We start from the raw sequence: 23,122 nt of genomic DNA on the forward strand, positions 1-23,122 counted from the left end.
CCTCGTTTGTTCCCAAATGACACCCTGTGAATCCTCCCCGGGCTGTATATGGACTTCCGCAGAAGCCGTTGGAGCAGGCATGACCCCTGAGCCCACTGGTGATGTGTTCTCAGAACACACAACTGGCTACTTTGGTAGAAATCAGTACCACTACTCTATAGTGTGTGTGTGTGGGGGGGTGGGGTCTGGGTGGGGATGGGGGTGCTTCAGGGCTCCCCAAACCTCGCAGAGCCTCAGAATCACCTGAGATGCTTAAAAAAGTGTGTTTCACTGGGGCCCTGCTCCATCCTGGGAGATGTGACCTGCCTCCCTGAGCCACTCCGCAGGAAGACTGGCACAGGTGGGGCGTTTCCTAGCACCTTCTGCTAGCCCAGTGAGGCAAGTGTCACCGTTGTCCTCTGAGCGACAGTGGAGATGCACGTCTGAGTGGCAGCCAGTGGCCACGAGAGAGCATGTGACAGAAGGGGACAAGCAGGGCCTTCCTGGACAGAGACTCCTGGGTTTGGATCCATTCACGTCACCTGGGCCTTAATTCCCTCATCTCAATAATGGGTCCAATAGTCCCGATTACAGAGCATTGAGGTGTGGTGCCCACTTCAAAGCAGGATTAAATTCACCAACCCGAGTGGGAGGCTGGCCCTGCGGGTTCTCACAACTGACAGCCAGTGACTGGAGGCCGCGCCAGTTGTGGGCGGATGGGCCTTTTGCTTCTGGGCTAGGTCCTTGACTCTGACAGACGTTGATTTCGAGGGACGTTCCCAGGGACAAGAGTGGTTTTCAGACTGGCGGGACAAAACTTCCGGATGAAGTGCCACACACCGGGGACCCGCTCTATGGCAGGAGTTTCTCACACAATTTCATCTCACGCGGACCCCCACCCTCGCGGTAGGCGTGCTGGGCCTGAGCCCGGAGCCAGGTCTGTGTGGACAAGAACCACGCCCTGGGCTCCATTCAGGGTGGCTTTTCCTTTGGTTTACACCAGAAGCAGCCAAAAACTGATCAAAGCAGATAATCCAGATAATAATAGGTGGGTGGCTATAGCTCCCTACTGCCTCCCTCAGGGATCATGGAAGCCTGGGAGTTCTGCGGCCTTGGTGGCTGGCACCACCAGGCTGGTGCAGGGCAACCAGGTGGGAGGAGGGCAGATCTGTGGGCCTCCTGCCCCACATGCCCTCAGTCACATTAGCGCCCGGGGGAGACTTCCACCTAAATGGCATTGCTACTCAGGAAGTCACTTCGCTCCAGTTGCACGGCTAGGCTTTGGGACTTTGACCCCATGGGGAGCAGGTTCCTGCCTACCCCTGAGCTTCTGGGCCTAGTTTTCCATGCGTAGGCTGGGCTGGAACCGGACGGTCACCGTTCTCAAAACCCACTGATGTAGTCAGATTCACGGAACGCCTCTGACCACATCTCCTTCCCAGCAGCCGCCTATCACATTTGATGACAGTCAAATTTTGTACTTTTCAACTTCATTATCAAGACTTCTCACTCTCTAGTCCCATTTTCCATCGAAGGTGTGCCGTACTCCAGCCATATCAGACAGTTGCCCTCCTTGCCGTTCCAGCACGGGTCACGCCTGGGGGGCCACCTTGTGTGGTACGGGCACCTGAGCCAGGGAGACGTGCACGTGAATGCTGGCTCTCAGATTAGTCACCAGCGGAGTGACCTTGGGCAAGTCACTGTAACTCCTGTTCTTCTGGCTGAACCATGTCTAAGACCAGGGCACAGGCTTTGGAGGGAACGGAGAGCTGCTTGGCCTCGAGGAGCTTCTCCTTGATTTCAGCCTCCGCAGCCACAGCTGCATGATGGGGAAACCCCAACCTTCCTTGCAAGACCGTGGAAACGAGTGGAGTAGAACATCTGGTGAGGAGGGTCTGCCAGCTCTTTTTTTTCTTTTCAGCAACCTACACCCACCAGGGTCGAGCTCCAGCCTTTCTTCTCTGTAACCTTAACCCCTGGCCTCTGGGGTCCTGATCTCCTTTTTTCCCTGCTAAGCACCCACACCACCCGACTCGGTTATGCCCGCCCAGCTGCCTGTGAGCCTGGGGCTCTGTGGATGCCCTGTGGCAGGTATAGTTCATTCCTGACAGGGGCCTCTGGCCTTGTTCATTTGTTCTGGAACCACGGACTGGATGGACCTCAGACGAACCTTAAATATTTGTCAACCCTGCTTTCCTCAGAGCTTGAGGCCAGCAATGTCCCCAGCACAGGACTGGCAGTCCCTGCAGCCTGAAGTCTCAGCCAGCGCATGCAACTGATGTGGCTGGAATGGGGAGGAACAAGGAGTTAGGAAAAGCGATTTCTCTAATTCTTTTCCTCCCCATCAGAGGTGTGTGCACTTCAGGCTTAGACTAGGTGGGTCCCCTACCTCGCACCCTAGCAGAGTGGAGGGTGAGCTCCAACGCTTCCAGACAAATCTTTAGAAAAAGGAAGTGAGGAAGAGCCATTAGAACGGAGGAAGCGATTTCAAGAACTCTGATTACCAAAGACTTAAAGTAACAAATGCACTTTTAATTGATCTACAGATAAAAACTACTCAGAGCACGTCAGTAACCATTTCAGCCCCTACTCTGTTAGGGCCGTATCCTGTAGAGTCTTCAGGATCTAGGTTAATGGGCTATTTTCATCATTTCTCGTCATCCACAGCATTAGAAAAACAAGGCATTGTTATCAGTTTAGATGAAATGCATCGCCGGCAGCCAAATCCAGTTCCTTATATTCCATATTTTTTCTTTAGCTCTTCTACTTTGTTGATGTAAGCTTTCATGGCATCTTCCTTGGAAGTCCCTGGAAGGAGTCAACAGGGTTATTGGTCAGAGAGGCAGCACGGTAGGAAAGCAGCAGACTGGAGCCCTAGACAGCCCCCAGTTTTAATGCTCTGAGGCTCAGTTTCCCTTGTAAAGTGGGGATTCCACTACCTGCACCTCACAGGCTTGGCCTGAAATACTCAAGGCGCCTGGCCCACGGTGAATGCTCCACAGAGTCCTGAACCCATAACGTGTATACAGCTGTCCTGAGCCTTGTCATTGGCCTGCCGGCCATGTGAGTCCCCCACTGCTGGAATGAGCGGTCAACCTGAGCCTGGGGAGAGAGGCTGGACACTCCGGACAGGCAGGAAAGCCTAACACGGGGAGCTGTAGTGACTTTAGTCGTCCTGCTTCCTCTCATGGTTGGCTTTGGCCTATCAAGTAGCCCTCTGCCGGGCTCTTATCTGCCAGATGTGGCCATGAAAAAGCAAAGCCAGATGCCCTCTTCTCCCCAGAGGGAAGCTGTGAGTAAAGTTTCATGAACTCTGAGTGAAACCAGCTGGCTCATGGAGTGGAAGGAGGCAAAGTTTTGCCTTCGTGCTGCGGTCCAAAGGGCACTGACCTCAGCAGTAACACCTAGTTTCCTGGGTTCTGCGGCGGAGGGGAGATACGCCGGGAATCCGAGTGCTTTCTGGAGCATTGGAGAGTACACGGACACTGGGACAGAAATGCCCAGTGACAACGGGCAGTGAGACGGGCATTCCTGTCCCAGTTCCTTGCAAATCCTAGGAGTGTATTTATTGTATTCTGGCCCTTTTTGAATTCAAGGGTTTTCCATTTGCAGGAAGACAGAGGGCTTATTCAGAAATGAGCTAGCAAGAACACAAAAGCTGGCAGGCACTTCACTGCCAACTTGTGGGTCCTGCTGCTGCAGGTGGCACGTGATTAAGTCGGAGCCGGGCTCCTTCTTGGCTGCCGTTGCTTAGCATATAATAGCTCCATTCAGGGGCCTACGATGTGCCAGCAGCCTGCCATGCATTAGCTCATTCCTTTCTTTTATGTGCCTTTCTGGCTGGAGGGGAGCTGGGGAAGGCTGCTTGGGTAGGGGGTCACTACCCGGCCTTGTCGGGGAGAGGAAGGTGCGGGAATATACGGAAAACCCAGGCCAACTAATTACCTCCCAGCCTTTTCTCAGTAACCTGGTCCCCAGCCCCTCCTCTCCCAATGATGCCATTGCGCAGAGATGGTGCTCTTGGAGGAGGCATACATGGTATTAGAAGAAAAAGTAGGTGGCCCAGTTTTTTTCCATTCTGGCTAGGTTAGGCCGGTTTCTAGCATGGGCCTCATCCACTTTGTTTTCTCTCCTCACCCCTAACACTTCATAATGAAGAGTGTTTCATTACTGGGCTTCACAAACCAGGGAAACTGATGAGAACAATCACCTTTCAGCTGATTCCAGGCATCCCACTTGGCCTTGCCTTTGAGATCCAACAGTCCAGGCCGTTCTGAAACAAGGGAAGAAAGGACATTAGATCTGCTTCAAGCCTTTTTAAAATGTTTTATTGATTTTTGAAAGAGTGCGTGTGCATGCGTGGGGGAGAGGCAGAGAGGGGCAGGGGCAGAGGATCTAAAGCAGGCTCTGCGCTGAGAGCAGGCGGCAACCTGATACGGGGCTTGAACTCATGAACCGTGAGATCACGACCTGAACCGAAGTCCGACCCTCAACCGGCTGAGCCACCCAGGTGCCCCGGATCTGCTTCAAGTTCTAACAGAGAACATTACCGATGTTCTTGCCCTGAAAGCCATCTTTCACTTCATCTGTTCCTTCCAGGCTCTGTTATGGAGTTAAATGGGTCTAGCATAGTGGGTTCTGCCTTTAGAAACCCAGATGTACAGAAACCCAAACTTATGATCTAAAGAAAACAGTAAGAAAACTTTTCATTACTAGATGGTCTTTGTTTTAAAAGTTAAACAACTCCAAGATTTCTTTTTTCTTTTTATTTAAAAAAAATTTTTTTTGATGTTTATTTATTTTTGAGACAGAGACACAGCATGAGCAGGGAAGGGGCAGAGAGAGAGGGAGACACAGAATGTGAAGCAGGCTCCAGGCTCTGAGCTGTCAGCACAGAGCCCGACGTGGGGCTCGAACTCACGAACTGTGACATCATGACCTGAGCCGAAGTCGGATGCCCAACTGACTGAGCCGCCCAGGTGCCCCTCCAAGATTTCTTTTAAAAGGCATACTTAAAAACATTTTTTTTTTTTAAAACAAGTACTACATCCATTTATATGGCTTAAAATCTGAATGCTATAAAGAGGGCTACTATAAAGTTTCCCTCCGACCCCTGCTCTCAGCCACCCGGTTCTTCTCCTTCATGCTAGTATTGCTATCAGTTTTCTGGGAGTCCCTTCCTGTGAACAGTCTGTTCATATCCTTGCCCCATTTTTCTACCAAATTGTTAGTCTAATTCTTGATGATTTGTGGGCAGTTGTTCCCCCCGAAGGCAAAGCATCCTTAAAGTTAAAGCATGATTTTATGCTTCCAGGCCTGTCATCAGCTGCACCTGGGAAACACCCTCGCCACCTCCCCGCTGACCTATTTTACCGCCATACCGAGAGCAAAGGCAAAAGGAGCAGTGGCAGTGCCCACCGCCGGGACCACTGTGTCTGAGAAACATCAAGTCTCCGCAGGTGCTTTCAGGGAGGTATTCCCAGGGGTACCAGGAGGTGCACCTGCAGAGTCATCATCTAGGAGAGCAAGCGCACTCCAACAGCCCTTTTTGTGCAGATGGAGACATACATTTGCACTAACTCAGGGCCACCTGCCTCTTGTGGCACCTGATAGGTGACTTGTGCGACTGAGGACTGAGCTTTGGATTTTTTTTTTTAACTCTTTCTAATTTAAATTTAGATGGCCACACGTGGCTAGTGGTGACTGTATCTGGACGGTGCGGCCCTAGAAGGAGCCGAAGCCTCCGCAGTCAGGAAATGAGAGTTACTCAAGCCAGTCTATGTGTGCTCCTGCAAAAGAAGGGCAGAGGCCAGTGTCTGTGAAAATCCTGTCTGGGAGAAAGGCATCTCAGCCCCTCCGGCCACCCCCACTTCATCTCTCCCCCCTCTCCCTGGGAGGATAGAGAATTTATTAACCTAGCATAAAACTCATCTTTGCCCCTAGACCTCTCTCAGCTAAGCCCTTCCTGTGAACTTTAATTTGGTGCTGCTCATGATCCTTAGCTCTGGGCACCATCTCCTGCTTCCAGATGGCTGGCAGCCACCGACTTGCTCCACCCTCCACCCCAACTGCAGTGGAACTGGGGGCCATGCCACCCTCCTGAACAGACAAGGGGGTGACCTCCTTCTGGGCTGCCATGGCCACCGCCTCTGAGCCCTTGCATAGAGTGAATCGTGCTGTTGCCTCAGTATACAGCTGGGTTTCAGGGACTTAGGGGAGGAATAAAAACCGTCCAAGGGGGAAAGGGTGTCTTCAGACTATGGTAGTCTAGACTATGGCCTCAAAATCTGTACCAAGATTTTTTGATAGGCGAGAAATGGTCATCAGGGCTGTGGTCAGCAAAACGGCTTCTGACCTGCCACAGGAAGCCAGCTGCTTCTCTGCTCCCGATATCAGGCTGCCAAGTGCTCTGACTTCCGTCCTGACTGTCTGGGGAGGCATGTTACTGAAGCAGCGTGGTTCAACAAAGCTACTACTGAGTTGAGACCAAGTCTCTTCCAAGCTGGGGTCTTTGCTTCTTCCCAAGTAGATGCAAAATGCTGGTGATACCCCGTAAAGTCCTCCCCAAACTCGGGTTTGAATTCTGCGACCTGAGCCACTGAGAACAGTGCAGGGTCTGTGAGTCCCATTCAGGAACGTGATCTTCGTGAGGAGCGGGGGGAGCCCCATGAACTATTACCATGTCCCACGTGAAGAGTAGGGCTTCGGGCGGTTTTGAGAGTGCAGTTCCCACAGATTAGAAGAGCTCCAGGGGGCGCCTGGGTGGCGCAGTCGGTTAAGCGTCCGACTTCAGCCAGGTCACGATCTCGCGGTCCGTGAGTTCGAGCCCCGCGTCGGGCTCTGGGCTGATGGCTCGGAGCCTGGAGCCTGTTTCCGATTCTGTGTCTCCCTCTCTCTCTGCCCCTCCCCCGTTCATGCTCTGTCTCTCTCTGTCCCAAAAATAAATAAACGTTGAAAAAAAAAAAATTTAAAAAAAAAAAAAAAAAAGAAGAGCTCCAGCACCCATCAAGGCTGCTGAGCCTGCTTTGACGCGGGGCCTTCCCAAGCTCATCTCAGCATACCTGTGTTTATGTCACCCACAGTTGCTTGTTTGTAGTGGCCGTAGATGAACAACATCTCATCATCTGCTGGCTTGGTCTTGAGGTGCTTAACATCCTCAGCAGCTTTGTCAAACTCAGCCTAAACGTGGGGGAGAGGAAAGGCCTAAATAGAGCTCAGTAATGGGGAAAGACAGGTTGGAAAGGCAGCACTCCTGAGATGCCCCTGAGGAAAAGCAGTGTGTCTTCTCATCTCCCCAAGAGGGAAGCCAGAAAGATTCAGCAAAACAAGGAAGGGAAGCACATTGGTTCACTCATTCGATGGACAACTATGTACTGGATGCTCTCACTATTTATCAGGTGCTAGAAACACAGCGGTGAAGGAGGAAGGTTAGGTGTGCCTGCAGTAGGCATTCACTTCATTGAAAAAGCAGCGTGGCCAACTGCCTGACCACCCCTGGGCCAGGCCGGGGAACCAATAAAGCCTCGACTTGTGGATAGGACTAGCACAGCGTGTTTGAAACAGCTGAGATGGGTACAGTTTTGAGTGCGGCTGGCCAGAGGCCATTGGACCCCTCCCCCCCGGGACCAGGCGTCCAGCGCCGACCTCTCTCCTGGTGTTCCAATTGGAGAGAGGTGATGAGTCAGAGGTCATTCCACACAGCTCGGTCTCAGAAAAGAGGCTACATTCCAAGGAGGGAAAGGCCTCTGGGTCACCTCTCCCCTTCTCGTACGTTGGACACTCGGCCCCTGAGTCCCCTGACCTCTAAACTGTTAACAACCACTTCCTTGCTTTCCCATTCTGCATGGCTTCCCTACTCTTGCCCTGACCTTCCGGATGGGGAACTCGGTCCCCTTGCTCCTTCAATCCATGCAACCCTCTACCTGCCACCTTTGTCCTTAGGACCCTCTTCTCCAACTCCTGTTCCTGCCTCACCGCGGAGTCCACCCCACGGGCAACTTCCCAGCAGTTACCGGTGGGTAGCTAAGTCCAAACCTGGAAAGTTCCGCTCACAAAGCTCTGTGCAAAGAGTCAGAGCTGGGCACGGGTCCAGGAGGCACAGCGGGGCCGGGACGGGAAAGACTCTGCGGAGTTCTGCTTACGGGATAGTACCCCCCTCGACCCCCCCCAGTTTCTAGCCCCGCCGCACCTTGGCAGCCAGGCTAGGCACGCGCTATACCTGAGACATGCCGGCGGGGTTGCAAGGATTCCAGAAAGTGAGCGGAGGCGGCCAAGAGCAGGAAGCAGTAGCACAAGACTCGACTGGCAGCGCCTTTAGAGGCGCAGCCGCAGGCGGCTCCAACCGGGCCAGGCCAGCGACAGGCAGCCAATCAGAAGCCAGCCTCACGCGGGGGGCGTGTTCAGCCTCCGCCGCGCGGCCAACCTCTCCCGAACCCACGTGGGTTTACTCGCGCAGGCGCAGAGAGGAGCCGAACGGGACGCCGGGAACAGGTCTGGGCCGCGGAAGTCGGGCGTGCTTGTGGGTCCGTGCAGGCAGGTCCGAGCGGGGTTCAGCTCCGGGCCGCCGCGGGGGAATGCACCGCGGGGCAGAGAGGAAGGGGCGGTGGCTGAAGAGCAGAGGCTTTTAAATTTGATCTGGAGTGAAGAGCCCGGAAGTTGCGGCTCTGGACTAGCAACCTCTCAGGCCTGGGGAGGGCGAGTGCGCTCCGCTCCTCTCGGGGGTCTAGAGGAGACCCTCCGGGATCGGTCCGTGGAGAACTGCGCCGTGGGAAGTTGGACCGGCCCCAGAAAGGCGAAGCCGAGGCCTCTTCCTCTGAGCTTTGGGCGTGTCTGTGACCTGCCGGTGGCTTTAAGTTTGCGGTCCTGCAATGCACAGTTTTGTGTTGCATTTCTCCATCGAGTGCATTAAAAGCTTTGCCAGTGTCTTATTTGCCTTAACAACCCCCGCCCGGACCAGGTACCCAGCAAGTGTCTGTCAAGTGAATGACTCTTCATTGACAAATGTTTACTGAACTCTCTGCTACCTAACTTGCGCTCTTTTAGACCTTGAGGATACAGCAGTGAAGGAAACAGATAAATTCCTGCATTCCTGGAACATTGGGGATGCTGGTTAACAAAATAAGTAGAAAGTTTGTTAGGGGGATAGGGGGTTGGAAGTTTAGTTTTACATGGGAGGTGGAGGGCAAGGGAAGGTAACATTTGAGAAAGCCCCTCAACAGAATTTCCAGGCAGAAAGTAAGTGTAAAGGTGTGACCAGGGAGTGGAGGGAAAGAGAAGAAAGAGAGGAGACTGGAGAGTTGAAAGAGGTGGCAGGCTGGCTAGGTGACGGAGAGCGTGGCCTTTATAGGTACTATATGGTACTTTTATTTTGAGATGGGAAGTCAGGCTTTTAAGCAGAGGATGAGACACTGAGGGGGCAGGTCTTTACAAAGTTAGGGTGATATTCTCCATGGGAACAGAAAGCAGCACAGGTGGATGGCAGAGTTTGAGGATGATAAGAATTTTCTGGTAGTGGTTACAAAGCTGGCTGAAGGGAGGGAATTGATGGAAAATTCTCTGGAGATCATTTAAAAAAAGATGGGGCTCCTGGGTGGCTCATTCAGTGAAGTATCCGACCCTAGATTTTGGCCCAAGTCATGTTCTCACCATTGTGAGATTGAGCCCCATGTCCGGCTCTGCGCTGACAGTGGGGAGCCTGCATGGGATTCTCTTTCTCTCTCTCAAAATAGATAAAAATAAACTTGAAAAAAAACAAAGGAGATGATTCCTCTTCAATTCCTAATTTGTGTCAAGAGGTCGAGACTACAAATCCACACCCCCCTCTCCCCAATTTATGGCTATAGGAGTTTAGAAAGAAAGGTGGGGTGGAAGCTTTCGGAGGTAATTTCCTAACTAGTGGTAGGCCAGCCTTTATAAAATGTGGGAAGAAGTGGAGGCCAGTAGCAGAGAACAAATCTGGAGGCTTTATTTTAGTCTCTGTGTAATTTTGGTAGAGAAAGCAAAGCCAAACAAATTGACAAAAAGTTTGGAGTTACACTGGGGGAGATTACATTTGAATCTTAAGAAGTACGGTTTTTTTTTCCCAAAGTGACAATTCAGAGCTGTTTTTGTTTTTGTTTTTATTTTTATTTTTTTAAATCCCCTTCTGAGGCACAGATGAAGCCTGGATTCATTTCTGTTCCATCATGTAGTGCTTACAGATGGGCTAATGGGAATTCAGATTATTGCCTGTGTGGGTCAGATTTCTAGTCAAATGTATCTTAAAGTCACTAGGTTTTAACATTAGGTTATTATGTTTGGCACATTTGAAAAGATTAGGTAGCTCTGACCGTGTAACTTCATATTCCTCAGAGATTGGTTGATGTGATTGAGTTTTGACTGGACGCTGTAGAAAGCAGGGCTAGTGTTTTAACATGGTAGTCTCCAGTTTATTTTATCTTTTATTTTTATTTTATTTTTGCTAGAGCGTAAGCGGGGAAGGGGTAGAGAGAGGGGGACAGAGGATCTGAAGTGGGCTCTGTGCTGACAGTAGAGAACCTGATGCGGGGCTTGAACTCCTGAACCGCAAGATCACGACCTGAGCTGAAGTCAGACGTTCAACCCACTGAACCACCCGGGTGCCCCTCCAGTTTGTTTGTTTGTTTAATTTTCAAAAATTTCTCATTTTTTCCTTCAAATTTTTATTTAAATTCTGGTTAACATACAGTGCATTATTGGTTTTAAGAGTAGAATTCAGTGGTTCATACAACTGAATATACAACACCTAGTGCTTAATATACAACAACTTAATATACAACACCTAGTGCTCATCATAACAGGTGTTCTCCTTAATACCCATCTAGCCCATCCCCCACCCACCTGCCTCCATCACCTTTGTTCTTTATCGTTTAGAGATCTCTTGTGGTTTGTTTCCCTCTCTTCCCCCCACCCCGTATGTTCATTTGTTTCTTAAATTACACGTGTGAGTGAAATCATATGGTGTTTGTCTTTTTCTCACTTACTTCTCTTAGCATAATACACTCTAGCTCCATCCATGTTCTTCCAAATGGCAAGATTTCCTTCTTTTTGATGGCTGAGTAGTATTCCATTGTGTATATATACCACATCGTCTTTGCCCATTCATCAGTTGATGGATATTTGGGCGCTTTCCATAGTTTGGCTGTTATTGATAATGCTGCTGTAAACATCAGGGTGCATGTACCTCTTTGAATCTGTATTTTTGTATCCTTTGGGTAAATAACCTAGTAGTGCAATTGCTGGGCCATAGGGTAGTTCTATTTTTAACTTTTTGAGGAACCTCCATACTGTTCTCCAGAGTGGCTGCACCAATTTGCATTCCCACCAGCAGTGCAAGAGGGTTCCCGTTTCTCCACATCGTTGTCAACACCTGTTGTTCCTTGTGTTAACTTAATTAAAAAAAAATTTTTTTTTTGCATTTATTTATTTTTGAGAGACAGAGACAGCATGAGCAGGGGAGGGGCAGAGAGAGAGGGAGATAACAGAATCAGAAGCAGGCTCCAGGCTCCGAGCTGTCAGCGCAGAGCCCGATGCGGGGCTTGAACCCATGAACCGTGAGTTCATGACCTGAGCCGAAGTCGGATGCTTAACCGACTGAGCCACCCAGGCGCCCCTGTGTTACTTAATTTTAGCCATTCTGACAGATGTGAGGTGGTACCTCATTGTGCTGATGATTTGTATTTCCCTGATGATGAATGATGTTGAGCATCTTTTCATGTGTCTGTTTGCCATCTGGATATCTTCTTTGGAAAAATGTCGCTCTTCTGCTCATTTCTTACTTGGATTCTTTGTTTTTTGGGTGCTCAGGTTGGTAAGTTCTTTATCAATTTTGGATACTAACCCTTTATCCGATATGTCATTTGCAAATCTCCTCCCGTTGTGTAGGTTGCCTTTGAGTTTTGTTGATTATTTCCTTTGCTGTGCAGAAGAGAAGCTTTTTATTTTGATGAAGCACCAATAGTTCATTTTGCTTTGTTTCCCTTGCCTCGGGTGACGTGTCGAGTGAGAAGTTGCTATGGCCAAGGTCAAAAAGGTTGCTGCCTGTGTTCCCCTCTAGAATTTTGATGCTTTCCTGTCTCACATTTAGGTCTTTCATCCATTTTGAATTTATTTTTGTGTATGGTGTAAGAAAGTGGTCCAGTTTCATTCTTCTGCATGTTGCTGTCCGGTTTTTCCAACACCGTTTGCTGAAGAGACTGTCCTTTTTCCATTGGGTATTCTTCTCTGCTTTGTCGAAGATCAGTTGACCATATAGTTGTGGGGGCAATCTCCAATTTAAGTGGAGTTGATTTGTTGGTTGCTTGTTTGGAATATGCTCCACATTCCTAAAACAAAGCACTTTTTCACATGATGGTTTTGTGCCCAGGTGAATCCACAAAAGTTGCTTAATGCAGTTGAACTATGGAACTAGTGAGGATTGCGGATCCCAGGGAGCAGGGTGCTAAGTGGTTTTTTGTGTTGCGGAGCCCCCGCTAGGCCAGGTTTTGAAACAGGTGAAGGCATGCCCTCCAGCCTGCTTCCTGCTTCCTTCCCTCAGGGACTCATTTTGGGTAATTTCTACCTAAGGAAATGGTGTCTTAAGGCCTCCACTTACTGCTTCTAGTCTATGCAGTTGGAATGACATTTAGCTTTTAACCTAAAGAGATAATAGCAAGCCGGCATCTGCGATTTAGTTTTTTAAAGTAAATTTTAGAGTATGTTTGGGGGTCAATAAATTATATGAATTTTTTAAATGTTTTATGTATTTTTGAGAGAGAGCGAGCAAGCATGAGTTGGAGAGGGGCAAAGAGAGGGGATAGAGGATCTGAAGCAGGCTCTGCGCACTGACGGCAGCGAGCCTGATGTGGAGCTTGAACTTGCGAACCTTTGAGATCGTGACCTGAGCTGAGGTCGGATGCTCAGCCAACTGAGCCACCCAGGCTCCCCTAAATCATATGAATTTTTAATTCTATATTTGGATAGCATTGGAAGGGAAATTGCTTTGCGTATCCCCAGAAAATGCAAGTTCCTCAGCTTTGTTTATATCCTTGCTAGCAACTAGCACACTTTGTAATTATTTTATTTACAGTCATTTTTTTAATTTTTTAAATTAAAAAAAATTTTTTTTTACATTTATTAATTTTTGAGAGCCAGAGACAGCCAGAGCACAGGTGGGGGAGGGCCTGAGAGAGAGGGAGACATGGAATCCGAAGCAGGCTCTAGGCTCTGAGCTGTCAGCACAGAGCCCGGCGCGGGGCTCGAATGCACAAATTGTGAGATCATGACCTGAGCTGAAGTCGGACGCTTAACCGACTGAGCCACGCAGGCACCCCCATAGTCATTTTTATTTATGTATTCTTCGGTCTGATCTCCCTCCTCTACATAAGCCAAGGAGAATAGGGATTACCCTGTATTGGTCAGTTCTGTATCTCCAAGTGCCTGGCACTTCTTAGACACCTGAACAAAATGGCAGGTGAATGAACAGAGTCATTTGCTCTTTAGGAAATGTAGTCATTCTGATTAGCTGTGAACTTGGAAACTATTAGAACTGAATGTGCAACTCTAGGCTATGGTAAAGTAGATTAATTCTGGTAAAAGGACTATGTAACCTCTTTGTATCACAGCCAGCTAGAAACAGAACACCTGAAGTATTAAGAGAAGATGGGGAACCTGATGAGCCAACTAGTCAGCCTAATCGGCCTTCCCACTTAGTGGAGAGGCTCTTGTCATTGCCGCAGCCTGCCCTCACATCCTTGGGGTGCCAGTCTTGAGTACTCACAGGCTACCCTTGCTGGGTCTCAGCGTAGAGGCAGCCGGGCAAGATGCCTTAACAGAGGTTGAAAGCAGTGCTTGCCCGGTGGGTGTGAGTCGTAGTTTTATATTAGGTGTCTTGATGTAAACTAAACCTGTAATTTCTAAAAGGAACCTAGTTATTTAAAAAAACGGACTACAGTTACAGGAAAGCTTTGCTAGAAGGCAAAGGCTAGAGTGCTCACAAATGATGAATTATCTCCATTCAGTATTTATTTTCATTTCTTGGTATGTGATTCCTGAGGCACGGCTCAAGCAAAGCTGGGAGGAGATTAGTGTGTTTTAAAGGGAAGGAAGCACTTGGAAAACGCTTCTGGGGTAGGAGGTGGGCAGAGTAGGGGGCGTTTGTTTTGTGAAGGTGGAGGAAGGAGGTAAGTGCTGAGATGGGGGGATAAGAATGCAGCGTGGCTTTTCTCTCTGTTCCCTCTGTTTTTTCCCCCCATTTTCTCTTCCTGTGTCTCTCTTACTCTTCTGATGGCATAACTCGTTTTTGGTGGCCAGGCAGCTGGAGGTGTTAGCCAGTCCCTCCCCTTTGCCATTCTCTTGTTCCTGTGAGTGTTCATATTCAGAGGAATTGTAGCAAGCTGGATGTGAGAGAAGAAAGAGTGTGTGTGAGACCTGTATGTGTATGATTCGCTCTTTGTCCTGTGTCTGTCCAGCTAACATGGTGGGGTGGTATTTTGGGCTGAGGTAAGACTAGGAGACCAGGGCTTGCGATCAGGGGGCTGTGGTAGGAAGCGTTCTACGTTGTCTAGGAGTAGGGAAGACTTTCTTAAGACTTATTTAAACGTAAATAAACACTGCTGAGATATTGCCTGTATCCTGTCTAGAAATACTTATGACAGGGGCGCCCGGGTGGCTCAGTTGGTTAAGCGTCCGACTTCGGCTCAGATCATGATCTCACGGCTCGTGAGTTCAAGCCCTGCATTGGGCTCTGTGCTGACCTCTCAGAGCCTGGAGGCTGCATCAGAGTCTGCCTCCGTCTCTCTCTGCCCCTGCCCTGCTCACACGCTGTCTCTCTCTTTCTCAAATATAAATAAACATTAAAAAAAAAAAAGAAGTATTATGTTTATGACTAGGGATAGGAATTAGAAATACTAAAATATGATGACAGGTGTTTTGACTGATAATTCCTTTGGAGACAATGCCGATTTTTTGGAGATTAAAAAAAAATTATTTATTTTGAGAGAGAGAGAACATCCATGCATGAACTTGCAGAGAGAGAGACAGGGAGAGAGAATCCCAAGCAGGCTCTGCACTGTCAGGGCAGAGCCCGATGTGGAGCTGGTTCCCACAGACCGGGAGATCATGGCCTGAACCGAAATCTAGAGTCGGAAGCATAACCGACTGAGCCACATAGGCTCCCCGAAACAATGCCATTTTAAAAAAACAAATACTTTATTTTTATTTTGAGATAATGCACTAAAAAAAAAAAAATCCCTAATTTTTATTTTGAGGTAATCGTAGGTTCACGCGCAGTCGTTAAATAATGCAGAGATCCCTTGTACCCTTTACCTGTTTTCTCCCAATGGTAACATCTTGCAAAACAGTAATACCACAATTGAAAGACTTAAGATACAGGACATTTCCATCATCAAGAGCCCTCATATTATTCTGTAATAGCCACAACTGCTTCCCTTCAGCCCTAACCCCTCCTTAGCTCTGATATGATTATGTGATTTTTCTTCTTTAGCCTTCTGCTGTGGTAGATTACACTGATTACTTTTGAAATATTGAACTAGCTTTGTTTCCTTGGAAGAAACCCCACTCGGTCATGGCATGTAATTCCTTGTATATATTGCTGAATTCCATTTGCTAATAATTTAAGGATGTTTATGTTTGTATTCATAAGACATGTTGGTTTGTAGTCTAGAATGATTCTGTCATTCATAACAAGTCTGGCCCGTGAGTTGATCCTGACCTGAATGTGTTGCAGTGCAAGGTGGTGTTACTAATCACTTTAGCTACAACTGGGGACAGATTTCTCAAAATAAGCCAAGTGAAAGAAGCTAGACAAGAAAGTATAATCCATTTGAGTCCATTTATTTAAAATTCTAGAAAATGCAAATTAATCTATCATGATGGCAGATTAGTGGTTACCTCGGGAGAGGACCAGTGATTATATAGGGGCATGAGTAAACTTTGGTCGGGAGGCAGGGGAATAGATATTTTCATGATCTTGAATGTTGTAATGCTTTTACAGGTGTATACAGAAAGTCAAAATTTAAATAATTTTGTAATATTAATTATTAAAATTAAACAATTTTATTAAAATTAAATGATTATCAATTAATATTTATTAATAGTAAGTATTAATTATTACGTAATTATTATATAAGTAACTCATTGTATCTCATTTATACCTCAATAAATAAAAGAACTAATACATGGAAAGAACACACCTGGGGACAGATTTCATACCACCTTTTCTAACTGGAAGACTGGTCGTAGGGAAGACTATCCATAGGACACACCTAAAGCAATGAGCCATTTAATCTTCTGGAAGCTCCCACTGAGTAACTAGATTAGTTTTGGAGTGATCACCTGTGTTGGTTACCCGAGAGCTTGCTTGTGGTGTTTTCTTGAAACACCCACGGGTCTAAGATGCAAATAACAGTGCTTTTGAGAAGGAGGCAAGTTAATACTTACACACACACACACAAATCACAGGCCTGGTGGTGCACATGGTGTCCTTGGAAAGAAATTTCTTTACAGTTTACCCTGGGAGCCTTGTGGCTCAGAGGGCACAGGTTGTCCAGGCCTCCAGTGTAACCATCGGCTAGCTGGTGGACTGGAGGGTTTTCACTTGAGCACACATCATTGCATGTGGAACTTGCCTTTGGTGGGGCTGCCTGAGGGCAGTCAGTCCTGTCTGTCCTGTCTGTGCTACCAGCTGAGTGGCATTTGTCTGTGGGAACAGGCGGAGGAGACACCTGGAAATGCTGACAAGTATTTTGCATGGGAGGCATCGGAGCTGGGATGTATGCGTCAGATAGACTTGTTGGTAACAGTGATTGTATGGTGGTCAGAGCCATCTTTTAGGGGTCGGCAGATTCAGGTGTCAGGAGATTGGAGGTGCTTACAGTAGTTTGGGGGAAACTCAGCAGGGTATTTTGCCTCATGAGGACTATTGCAGGGACAGGCAGTTGTGAAAGACAAAAGATCTCTAAAGAGCTCCTTGCCTGCGTTTCCTGGGGGTGTAAGTCGTTCTCTCCCTAGATGCTGAGGTTATCTCTCTCCCTCCACCTGTACAGAAATCTGCGTGTTTCATTCCAGCATCTATCACTTTCACCTTTCTTCTAATCAACTCCTACTCCCTGAAGAGAATTTTTTTCTTTTTAAATATTCTATTTTTTAGTAATCCCTACGCCCAATGTGGGGCTCAAACTCACACCCTGAGATCAAGAGTCGCACGCTCCACTGACTGAGCCAGCCAGGCACTTCCCCTGAAGGGAATTTTTATAAAACTCACAGAGATGCATTATGTCCCCTACTTTGGACTGCGGTGCATTTGAGTGGGTCATTATTCTTGTGATCTGGGACTTGGTCAATTCAACAAGGGAATCCAGACAGCTGAACCAGAATTCAAATCCCCTAAGCCCCTTTTGGCGACTTGTCACATGGAGGATGTACCAATTAGGCTGGCAAGGGGGTTTCTGCAGAGGAAAGAAAGAAGCATCTTACAAAGGAATGGCCAGTATGGAATCCCAGGATTTCACACTGGTCTGTATCAACCCCCTCACCCCCACTTGCAATATTGTTTGTTCTGATCATTAACCAGGAAGCTCCGGAGAGAGGCTGATCCTTTTCCGGGGACGGCCACATTCAGGGGACAGACCATTGTACTTTGTACGTTATGTGCTCCAGGAGGAGATTAGGCAGGTAGGGTGAGAAATCGTTTTGAGTTGATTTCTCAGGAGCCTTTTTTCAGACGATACCAGATGGCTATGGATGGTAGGGAGGAGTAGACAGTCTATGGAATACCTTGACCATTAGCCCTTTGTTCCTTAGCATTTGTGATGAAAGATGCACCATTGTCAGACTGCAAATAGTGTGGAAAACCAAACACATGGCACAGATTCTTTTCAAAGGTCACAGTGGTTTCAGGTGATTTGGGACATTAAGACTATAACCTGAAAAAAAAAATGTCATTGGGAGTGTGGCTTCCTGAGAGGAGGTCAAAGGTCAAGTGTAAGCAGTCTGCCAGAAGCCGGTGGGGGCAACGGTCTGTGTGGTGTGGCCTCCCTCGCCACCAGACCAGCGCGTCAGCCTCTGGCTGGAGTCACAAGTCTGGCATGCGGCGGTGGGTGGCCGTGTATCAGAGGTGGAGTTCTTTTTGTTGTGCCCGCCTGCGAGGATGGACCAAGGCAGCCGTGCAGGCAGCCCGGGTGGTGTAGGTGCCATCAGTAGCTGGAGTGCGGCTCCACCAGATTTGTGGGCATCTGGAGGAGTTGCCCCGCTGGTTTGGTCAGCAGCTGAGAATCGTTGCCACGGTTCACAGCCCAGCGGACAGTTTTCCAAGTGGCAGATCAAACCACTGGGCCTTTGGCGACAGCACAGGGGTCAGTACAAACATCAGATTCATCCATGGGAACATCAACCAGAGCTATGGCAACGGCCTTGAGTTCTGCCCACTGAGCAGAGGGGTCATGTCCATTTTCAGTTCTTCCTGGGGAGGGGATGCAGGGGAGCTCGTGGTGGCGTTTCTCTGCCTGTAGCTCCTCCCGATGAGGGAGAATCCCCCCCTGGCACTACGGACAGGGAAGTAGAAGTAAGTGTAACCTGCCATTTATACATTCACGTGAAAAAAACAATAGTACTTTGGATTGGCCTGAAGGGCCCCATCCACTAGGTCACATTAGTCTCTCTCCCCCACTGTGAATCTTATCCAAACCCCATTGGCTAAATCTGAGTACCTCCTTACACAGGGCCAGGTAGGGTGGTGACTTGGTACCTGTATCCACAGAGCCATAAAAGTTGGAGTCCTTCCCTTCCGAGAAGTCCCCCAACATACTTAGGTGGATAAGGCTTTCTAGTCTCTCTTAAGGACAGGGAGACCTCAGCCTACCCATAATTGTCCTCCTCCTCCTTTTTTTTTCTTAATAAAATTTTTTTTTTAATTTTATTTTTTAAATTTCCATCCAAATGAGTTAGCATATAGCGCAACAATGATTTCAGGTGTCGATTCGTTAACGCCCCTTACCCATTTAGCCCATCCTGCCTCCCACAACCCCTCCAGTAACCTTCTGTTTGTTCTCCATACTTAAGAGTCTCTTCTGTTTTGTCCCCCTCCCTGTTTTTACAATATTTTTGCTTCCCTTCCCTTATGTTCATCTGTTCTGTGTCTTAAAGTCCTCATATGAGTGAAGTCATATGATATTTGTCTTTCTCTGACTGACTAATTTTGCTTAGCAGAATACCCTCTAGTTCCATCCACGTCGTTGCAAATGGCAAGATTTCATTCTTTTTGATTGCCAAGTAATACTCCGTTGTATATATATACCACATCTTCTTTATCCATTGATCCATCGATGGACATTTGGGCTTTTTCCATACTTTGGCTATTGTTGAAAGTGCTGCTAGAAACATTGGGGTGCATGTGCCCCTGCGAAACAGCATACCTGTATCCCTTGGATAAATTCCCTAGTAGTGCAGTTGCTGGGTCGTTGGGTAGTTCTATTTTAATTTTTTGAGGAACCTCCATACCGTTTTCCAGAGTGGCTGCACCAGCTTGCATTCCCACCAGCAATGCGAAAGAGGTCCTCTTTCTCCGCGTCCTGGCCAACATCTGTTATTGCCTGAGTTGTTAATGTCAGCCATTCTGACAGATGTCAGGTGGTATCTCATTGTGGTTTGGATGTGTATTTCCCTGATGACGAGTGACGTTGAGCATTTTTTCATGTGTCGGTTGGCCGTCTGGATGTCTTCTTTGGAGAAGCGTCTCTTCATGTCTTTTGCCCATCTCTTCACTGGATTATTTGTTTTTCGGGGAATTGTCCTTCTTCTTAAAGCAGATCTCAGGGTAGAGGGTGAGGGGAAGGACTGGGGGTGCAGAGCAGGAGAGGGGCTCTCTGCCGGGAAGCAAGGCACACTTTTTTTTTTTTTTTTTTTTTAATTTTTTTTTTGTTTCAACATTTATTTATTTTTGGGACAGAGAGAGACAGAGCATGAATGGGGGAGGGGCAGAGAGAGAGGGAGACACAGAATCGGAAACAGGCTCCAGGCTCTGAGCCATCAGCCCAGAGCCCGACGCGGGGCTCGAACTCACAGACCGCGAGATCGTGACCTGGCTGAAGTCGGACGCTTAACCGACTGCGCCACCCAGGGGCCCCGCAAGACACACTTTTAGTTCCGAGTGGCCTGGTGGCTGTTCATCGTCCAACTTAATGAATGTTTCAGTCACCCAGAGCTCTAGATCCTCATTGCGGACATCGTTTGTTTAGGCTCCGGGGACTCCTTTGCTGTTCCAACAGCTACAGCCACATTGCCTCTCATCTGAGAGGTGGCGTGCAGCATTGCCAAGGACGGTGAGCCACAGCCAAAGCACCACTGGACAGCTTGTGTCAGTCCTACCCTTTGCTGCTCATCCTCTAAAGGTTAATCAGCCCTTACTCCCAACACCCACCTCTTGGACAAGAGCGTTTGCTGCCAGACCCCAGGGGATCTTCTTATATCCCCAAAGCCCACGAGACCTTTGTCTTTTCTGTTCCAGAAAGCCATGTCTCTGCTAGCGTCCATCGTCAGCAGCAACTGCCAAGAACTGTGAAGAACCTGAAATTTTATCCTAGTTGAAAGCCGACAGTCAGCCCGGTTTGCTGGACGCCGGCAGAAGACATGGTAATCTGGGGTCAGAGACAAAGGACTGTCTCTACACGGCGCAGTCAGCAGCATGAATTGCGTGTTTGTGTCAGCGCCTCTTGGCCCATTTATCCCATGGGGGCAATGCAGAGTGGTCCAGAAAGATGCTGCCCACTCAGTGGGTTAGAGTCATGGCTGTAGAGCCCTGAGTTTAGGAAATCCCAATCTAGGTGCTGGCAGAGAGCATGAGACTCCTGGGTCACGGACAGAGAACTGGAGTACAGCACAGCCAATAGCATGAGTCTCATGTTTGTGTATTTCCTCCTCTTGCCCCATGAGTCTGCGGCTGTAGAACCCTGAGTTGAGCTAATCCAGATTTTTTGTTTTTTAAGTGGTACAAACAAACCTGCCTAACCTTAGCCTGGAAGGGGACTCTCCTTTTGTTCTACTGGACAGTAAACAACTCTGCCCTCGCCTCTGGAGGGAGAGGATGTCTGTGTTTCTAGGCTGTTTACCAGACACATCTGTGTGTAGATAGTCCAAAATGAAAGCAGCCGTTTCCTCATAAGATGTGCAAAAGTGCGAGAGATCCCTGGAGAATTGCCTCCCAACACATTGTACAAGGGTTAACATTCTCACCGAGGGCTGTGAATCAAAAAAAAGTAGAATTGATATTCAATATACCTTGTTTAAGAAGGAAAGTGTGTGGAATATTCTTTCCAAATAGTTAAGTGTCTAACCCTTTGGGAAACTCGACTGTCCACGATAGTAGTTCTTAGAGAGTCTTACTTGTCTTGAGCAGAGAACCCAAATTGTGATTTTGTGTATTTACCCCAACTTGAGGGTCACAAAGGCAGGTCTGTGGAATTACAGGTGTTGATTTTTCAGGGGATGATATACTCACGACATTCAACATTTTATTTATTAGAATTGCTTATGACTCTGCCTCAGGAAAGGGCAGGTGCTAATGGCATTATGTAACAGAGTAGTTACAACACTGAGAAGCATTTTTGTAGTCATCAGATTTAGCTGATATTTATTTTGTACTTAAGGTGTTATGTAAACCCCTAAAGAAGAAGACTGTTTTTTTAACCTACCTAACAAATAGTTGAGGTTGGGGTCCCTGGGTGGCTCAATTGGTTGGGAATCCAACTTCGACTCAGGTTATGATCTCACGGTTCGTGAGTTTGAGCCCCGCGTCGGGCTCTGTGTTGACGGCTCAGAGCCTGGAGCCTGCTTCAGATTCTCTGTCTCCCCCCCTCTCGCCTACTCACCCTCTGTCTCTCTCTCTCTCTCTCTCTCTCTCTCTCTCTCTCAAAAATAAACAAACATTAAATAAATGGTTGAGGTTAAAAACTTCAAAATCATTCATAAGTTAATACATTGAAAATATGTTTCTCAAATGTCTTATGTCCATGAAAGGTGAATAAACTGAGTTTTCTAATAGTGCTTTGATTTCATTTATACCACTAAATACTTAGAAGAAAAAGGCCAAGGGGTTTTCAAATGTTTATTTAATCCTCATGTGGTCTTAGTCTATAAATGTATTCTTAAGTTCATATTTTAAAAAATTATGCTTTCGAGAAAATTTAAAGCAAATTCCTGTTCAGTTTTTCTCTTTTTATTGTAATGACCAGCTTTTACTATTTCATTGTTACTGAGATCTATTTTTACAATAAAAGTTGGTTCTCCCTCTGGAGGTTAAAAAAACAAAATATGCTTTTGAAGTAGGCCAGAAGAGATTAAAGTGGAATGAACCTTTCACTTTTAGTCATAGTCTTCAATGTGATGTGATTTAATTTATGAACTTCATAAATAATTCTTATGAACTTTAGTTACACTGAAATATTATATAAAGGTATTAATTTGCCAAGGTTAAGTTCTGTTTAAAAGGTGAACATTTATCATTCGCCATCTTAGCAGGATGCTAGGTGCTCAGTACTTTTAAGATTAATAAAAATAATGAAGGTATTTTTCCCCCCTCCTTCTGGTCTTAGGCACCCCCACCCCCCGACTTTAGTGAAATGACACATTTGGATGACATTTAGTAATGCATAGGATTATTTACAAGCTTTAAAGCAAACTTGATATATGGCAGCTTTGGTTCTATAATACTTGAATTTAGGAGGTAGATATAACTTTACAAAGATGTTTAGTTTTTCAAAATGATGCACCCTAGGAATCTGTTAAAATTCAGGACGTAATACACCACTTCTCGGAAACCTGCTGGTTGCAGGAAGGAAGGTCACCCAGTGCCCTCTACTGTCTGGTGGTTATAGAATCTTCCCCTCGTTGACTGCTTCAATGTTGACTACTTTCATACTCTTAAAGCTTCTAATAGTTAACTCGTTCTGGATTCCATTCTTTTACAAAAAGGTCAAGAGCATGCCTTCTTCAAATGCTTTTAAAGGCACATGTACTTTTTTTTTGTTTTGTTTTTGATAAGAAAGTCTTCATTATTTGCGTATTCTTTATTTATGAATTCGCCAACTCACTACAATTTATTTGTAACCCTGAAAGCAATACTCAGAGTACTTTT

General features: G+C 47.3%; 2 protein-coding genes across 12 annotated transcripts in view; one reads left to right on the plus strand and one right to left on the minus strand.

Moving 5' to 3' along the window:
- Positions 1–2,490: 2,490 nt before the first annotated feature.
- Positions 2,491–8,305, minus strand: DBI (diazepam binding inhibitor, acyl-CoA binding protein). Its single transcript, XM_030325507.1, has 4 exons — positions 8,198–8,305; positions 7,041–7,158; positions 4,190–4,252; positions 2,491–2,787 (listed from the first exon to the last, which is right to left on the minus strand). Exons 1-4 carry the CDS (start codon positions 8,204–8,206, stop codon positions 2,714–2,716), a joined length of 264 nt encoding a protein of 87 aa, XP_030181367.1. The 5' UTR covers positions 8,207–8,305; the 3' UTR covers positions 2,491–2,713.
- A 121-nt stretch (positions 8,306–8,426) lies between these two features.
- CC1H2orf76 (chromosome C1 C2orf76 homolog) overlaps positions 8,427–23,122 on the plus strand; it is a 64,623-nt gene continuing 49,927 nt past the window's right edge. For 2 of the 11 annotated variants that reach the window (XM_032594388.1, XM_030325495.1), the window contains exons 1-2: positions 8,453–8,515; positions 20,498–20,622. Coding sequence is in view for 4 of the 11 variants with exons in the window: in XM_030325495.1 (XP_030181355.1) it covers positions 20,620–20,622 (3 nt within the window). In the remaining 7 variants the exon portion in view is untranslated. The other 9 variants (XM_030325500.1, XM_030325505.1, XM_030325496.1 and 6 more) reach the window with 8 other exon arrangements.

This window comes from Lynx canadensis, chromosome C1 (assembly GCF_007474595.2).
Source record: "Lynx canadensis isolate LIC74 chromosome C1, mLynCan4.pri.v2, whole genome shotgun sequence".
NCBI classification, from domain to species: Eukaryota; Metazoa; Chordata; class Mammalia; order Carnivora; family Felidae; genus Lynx; species Lynx canadensis.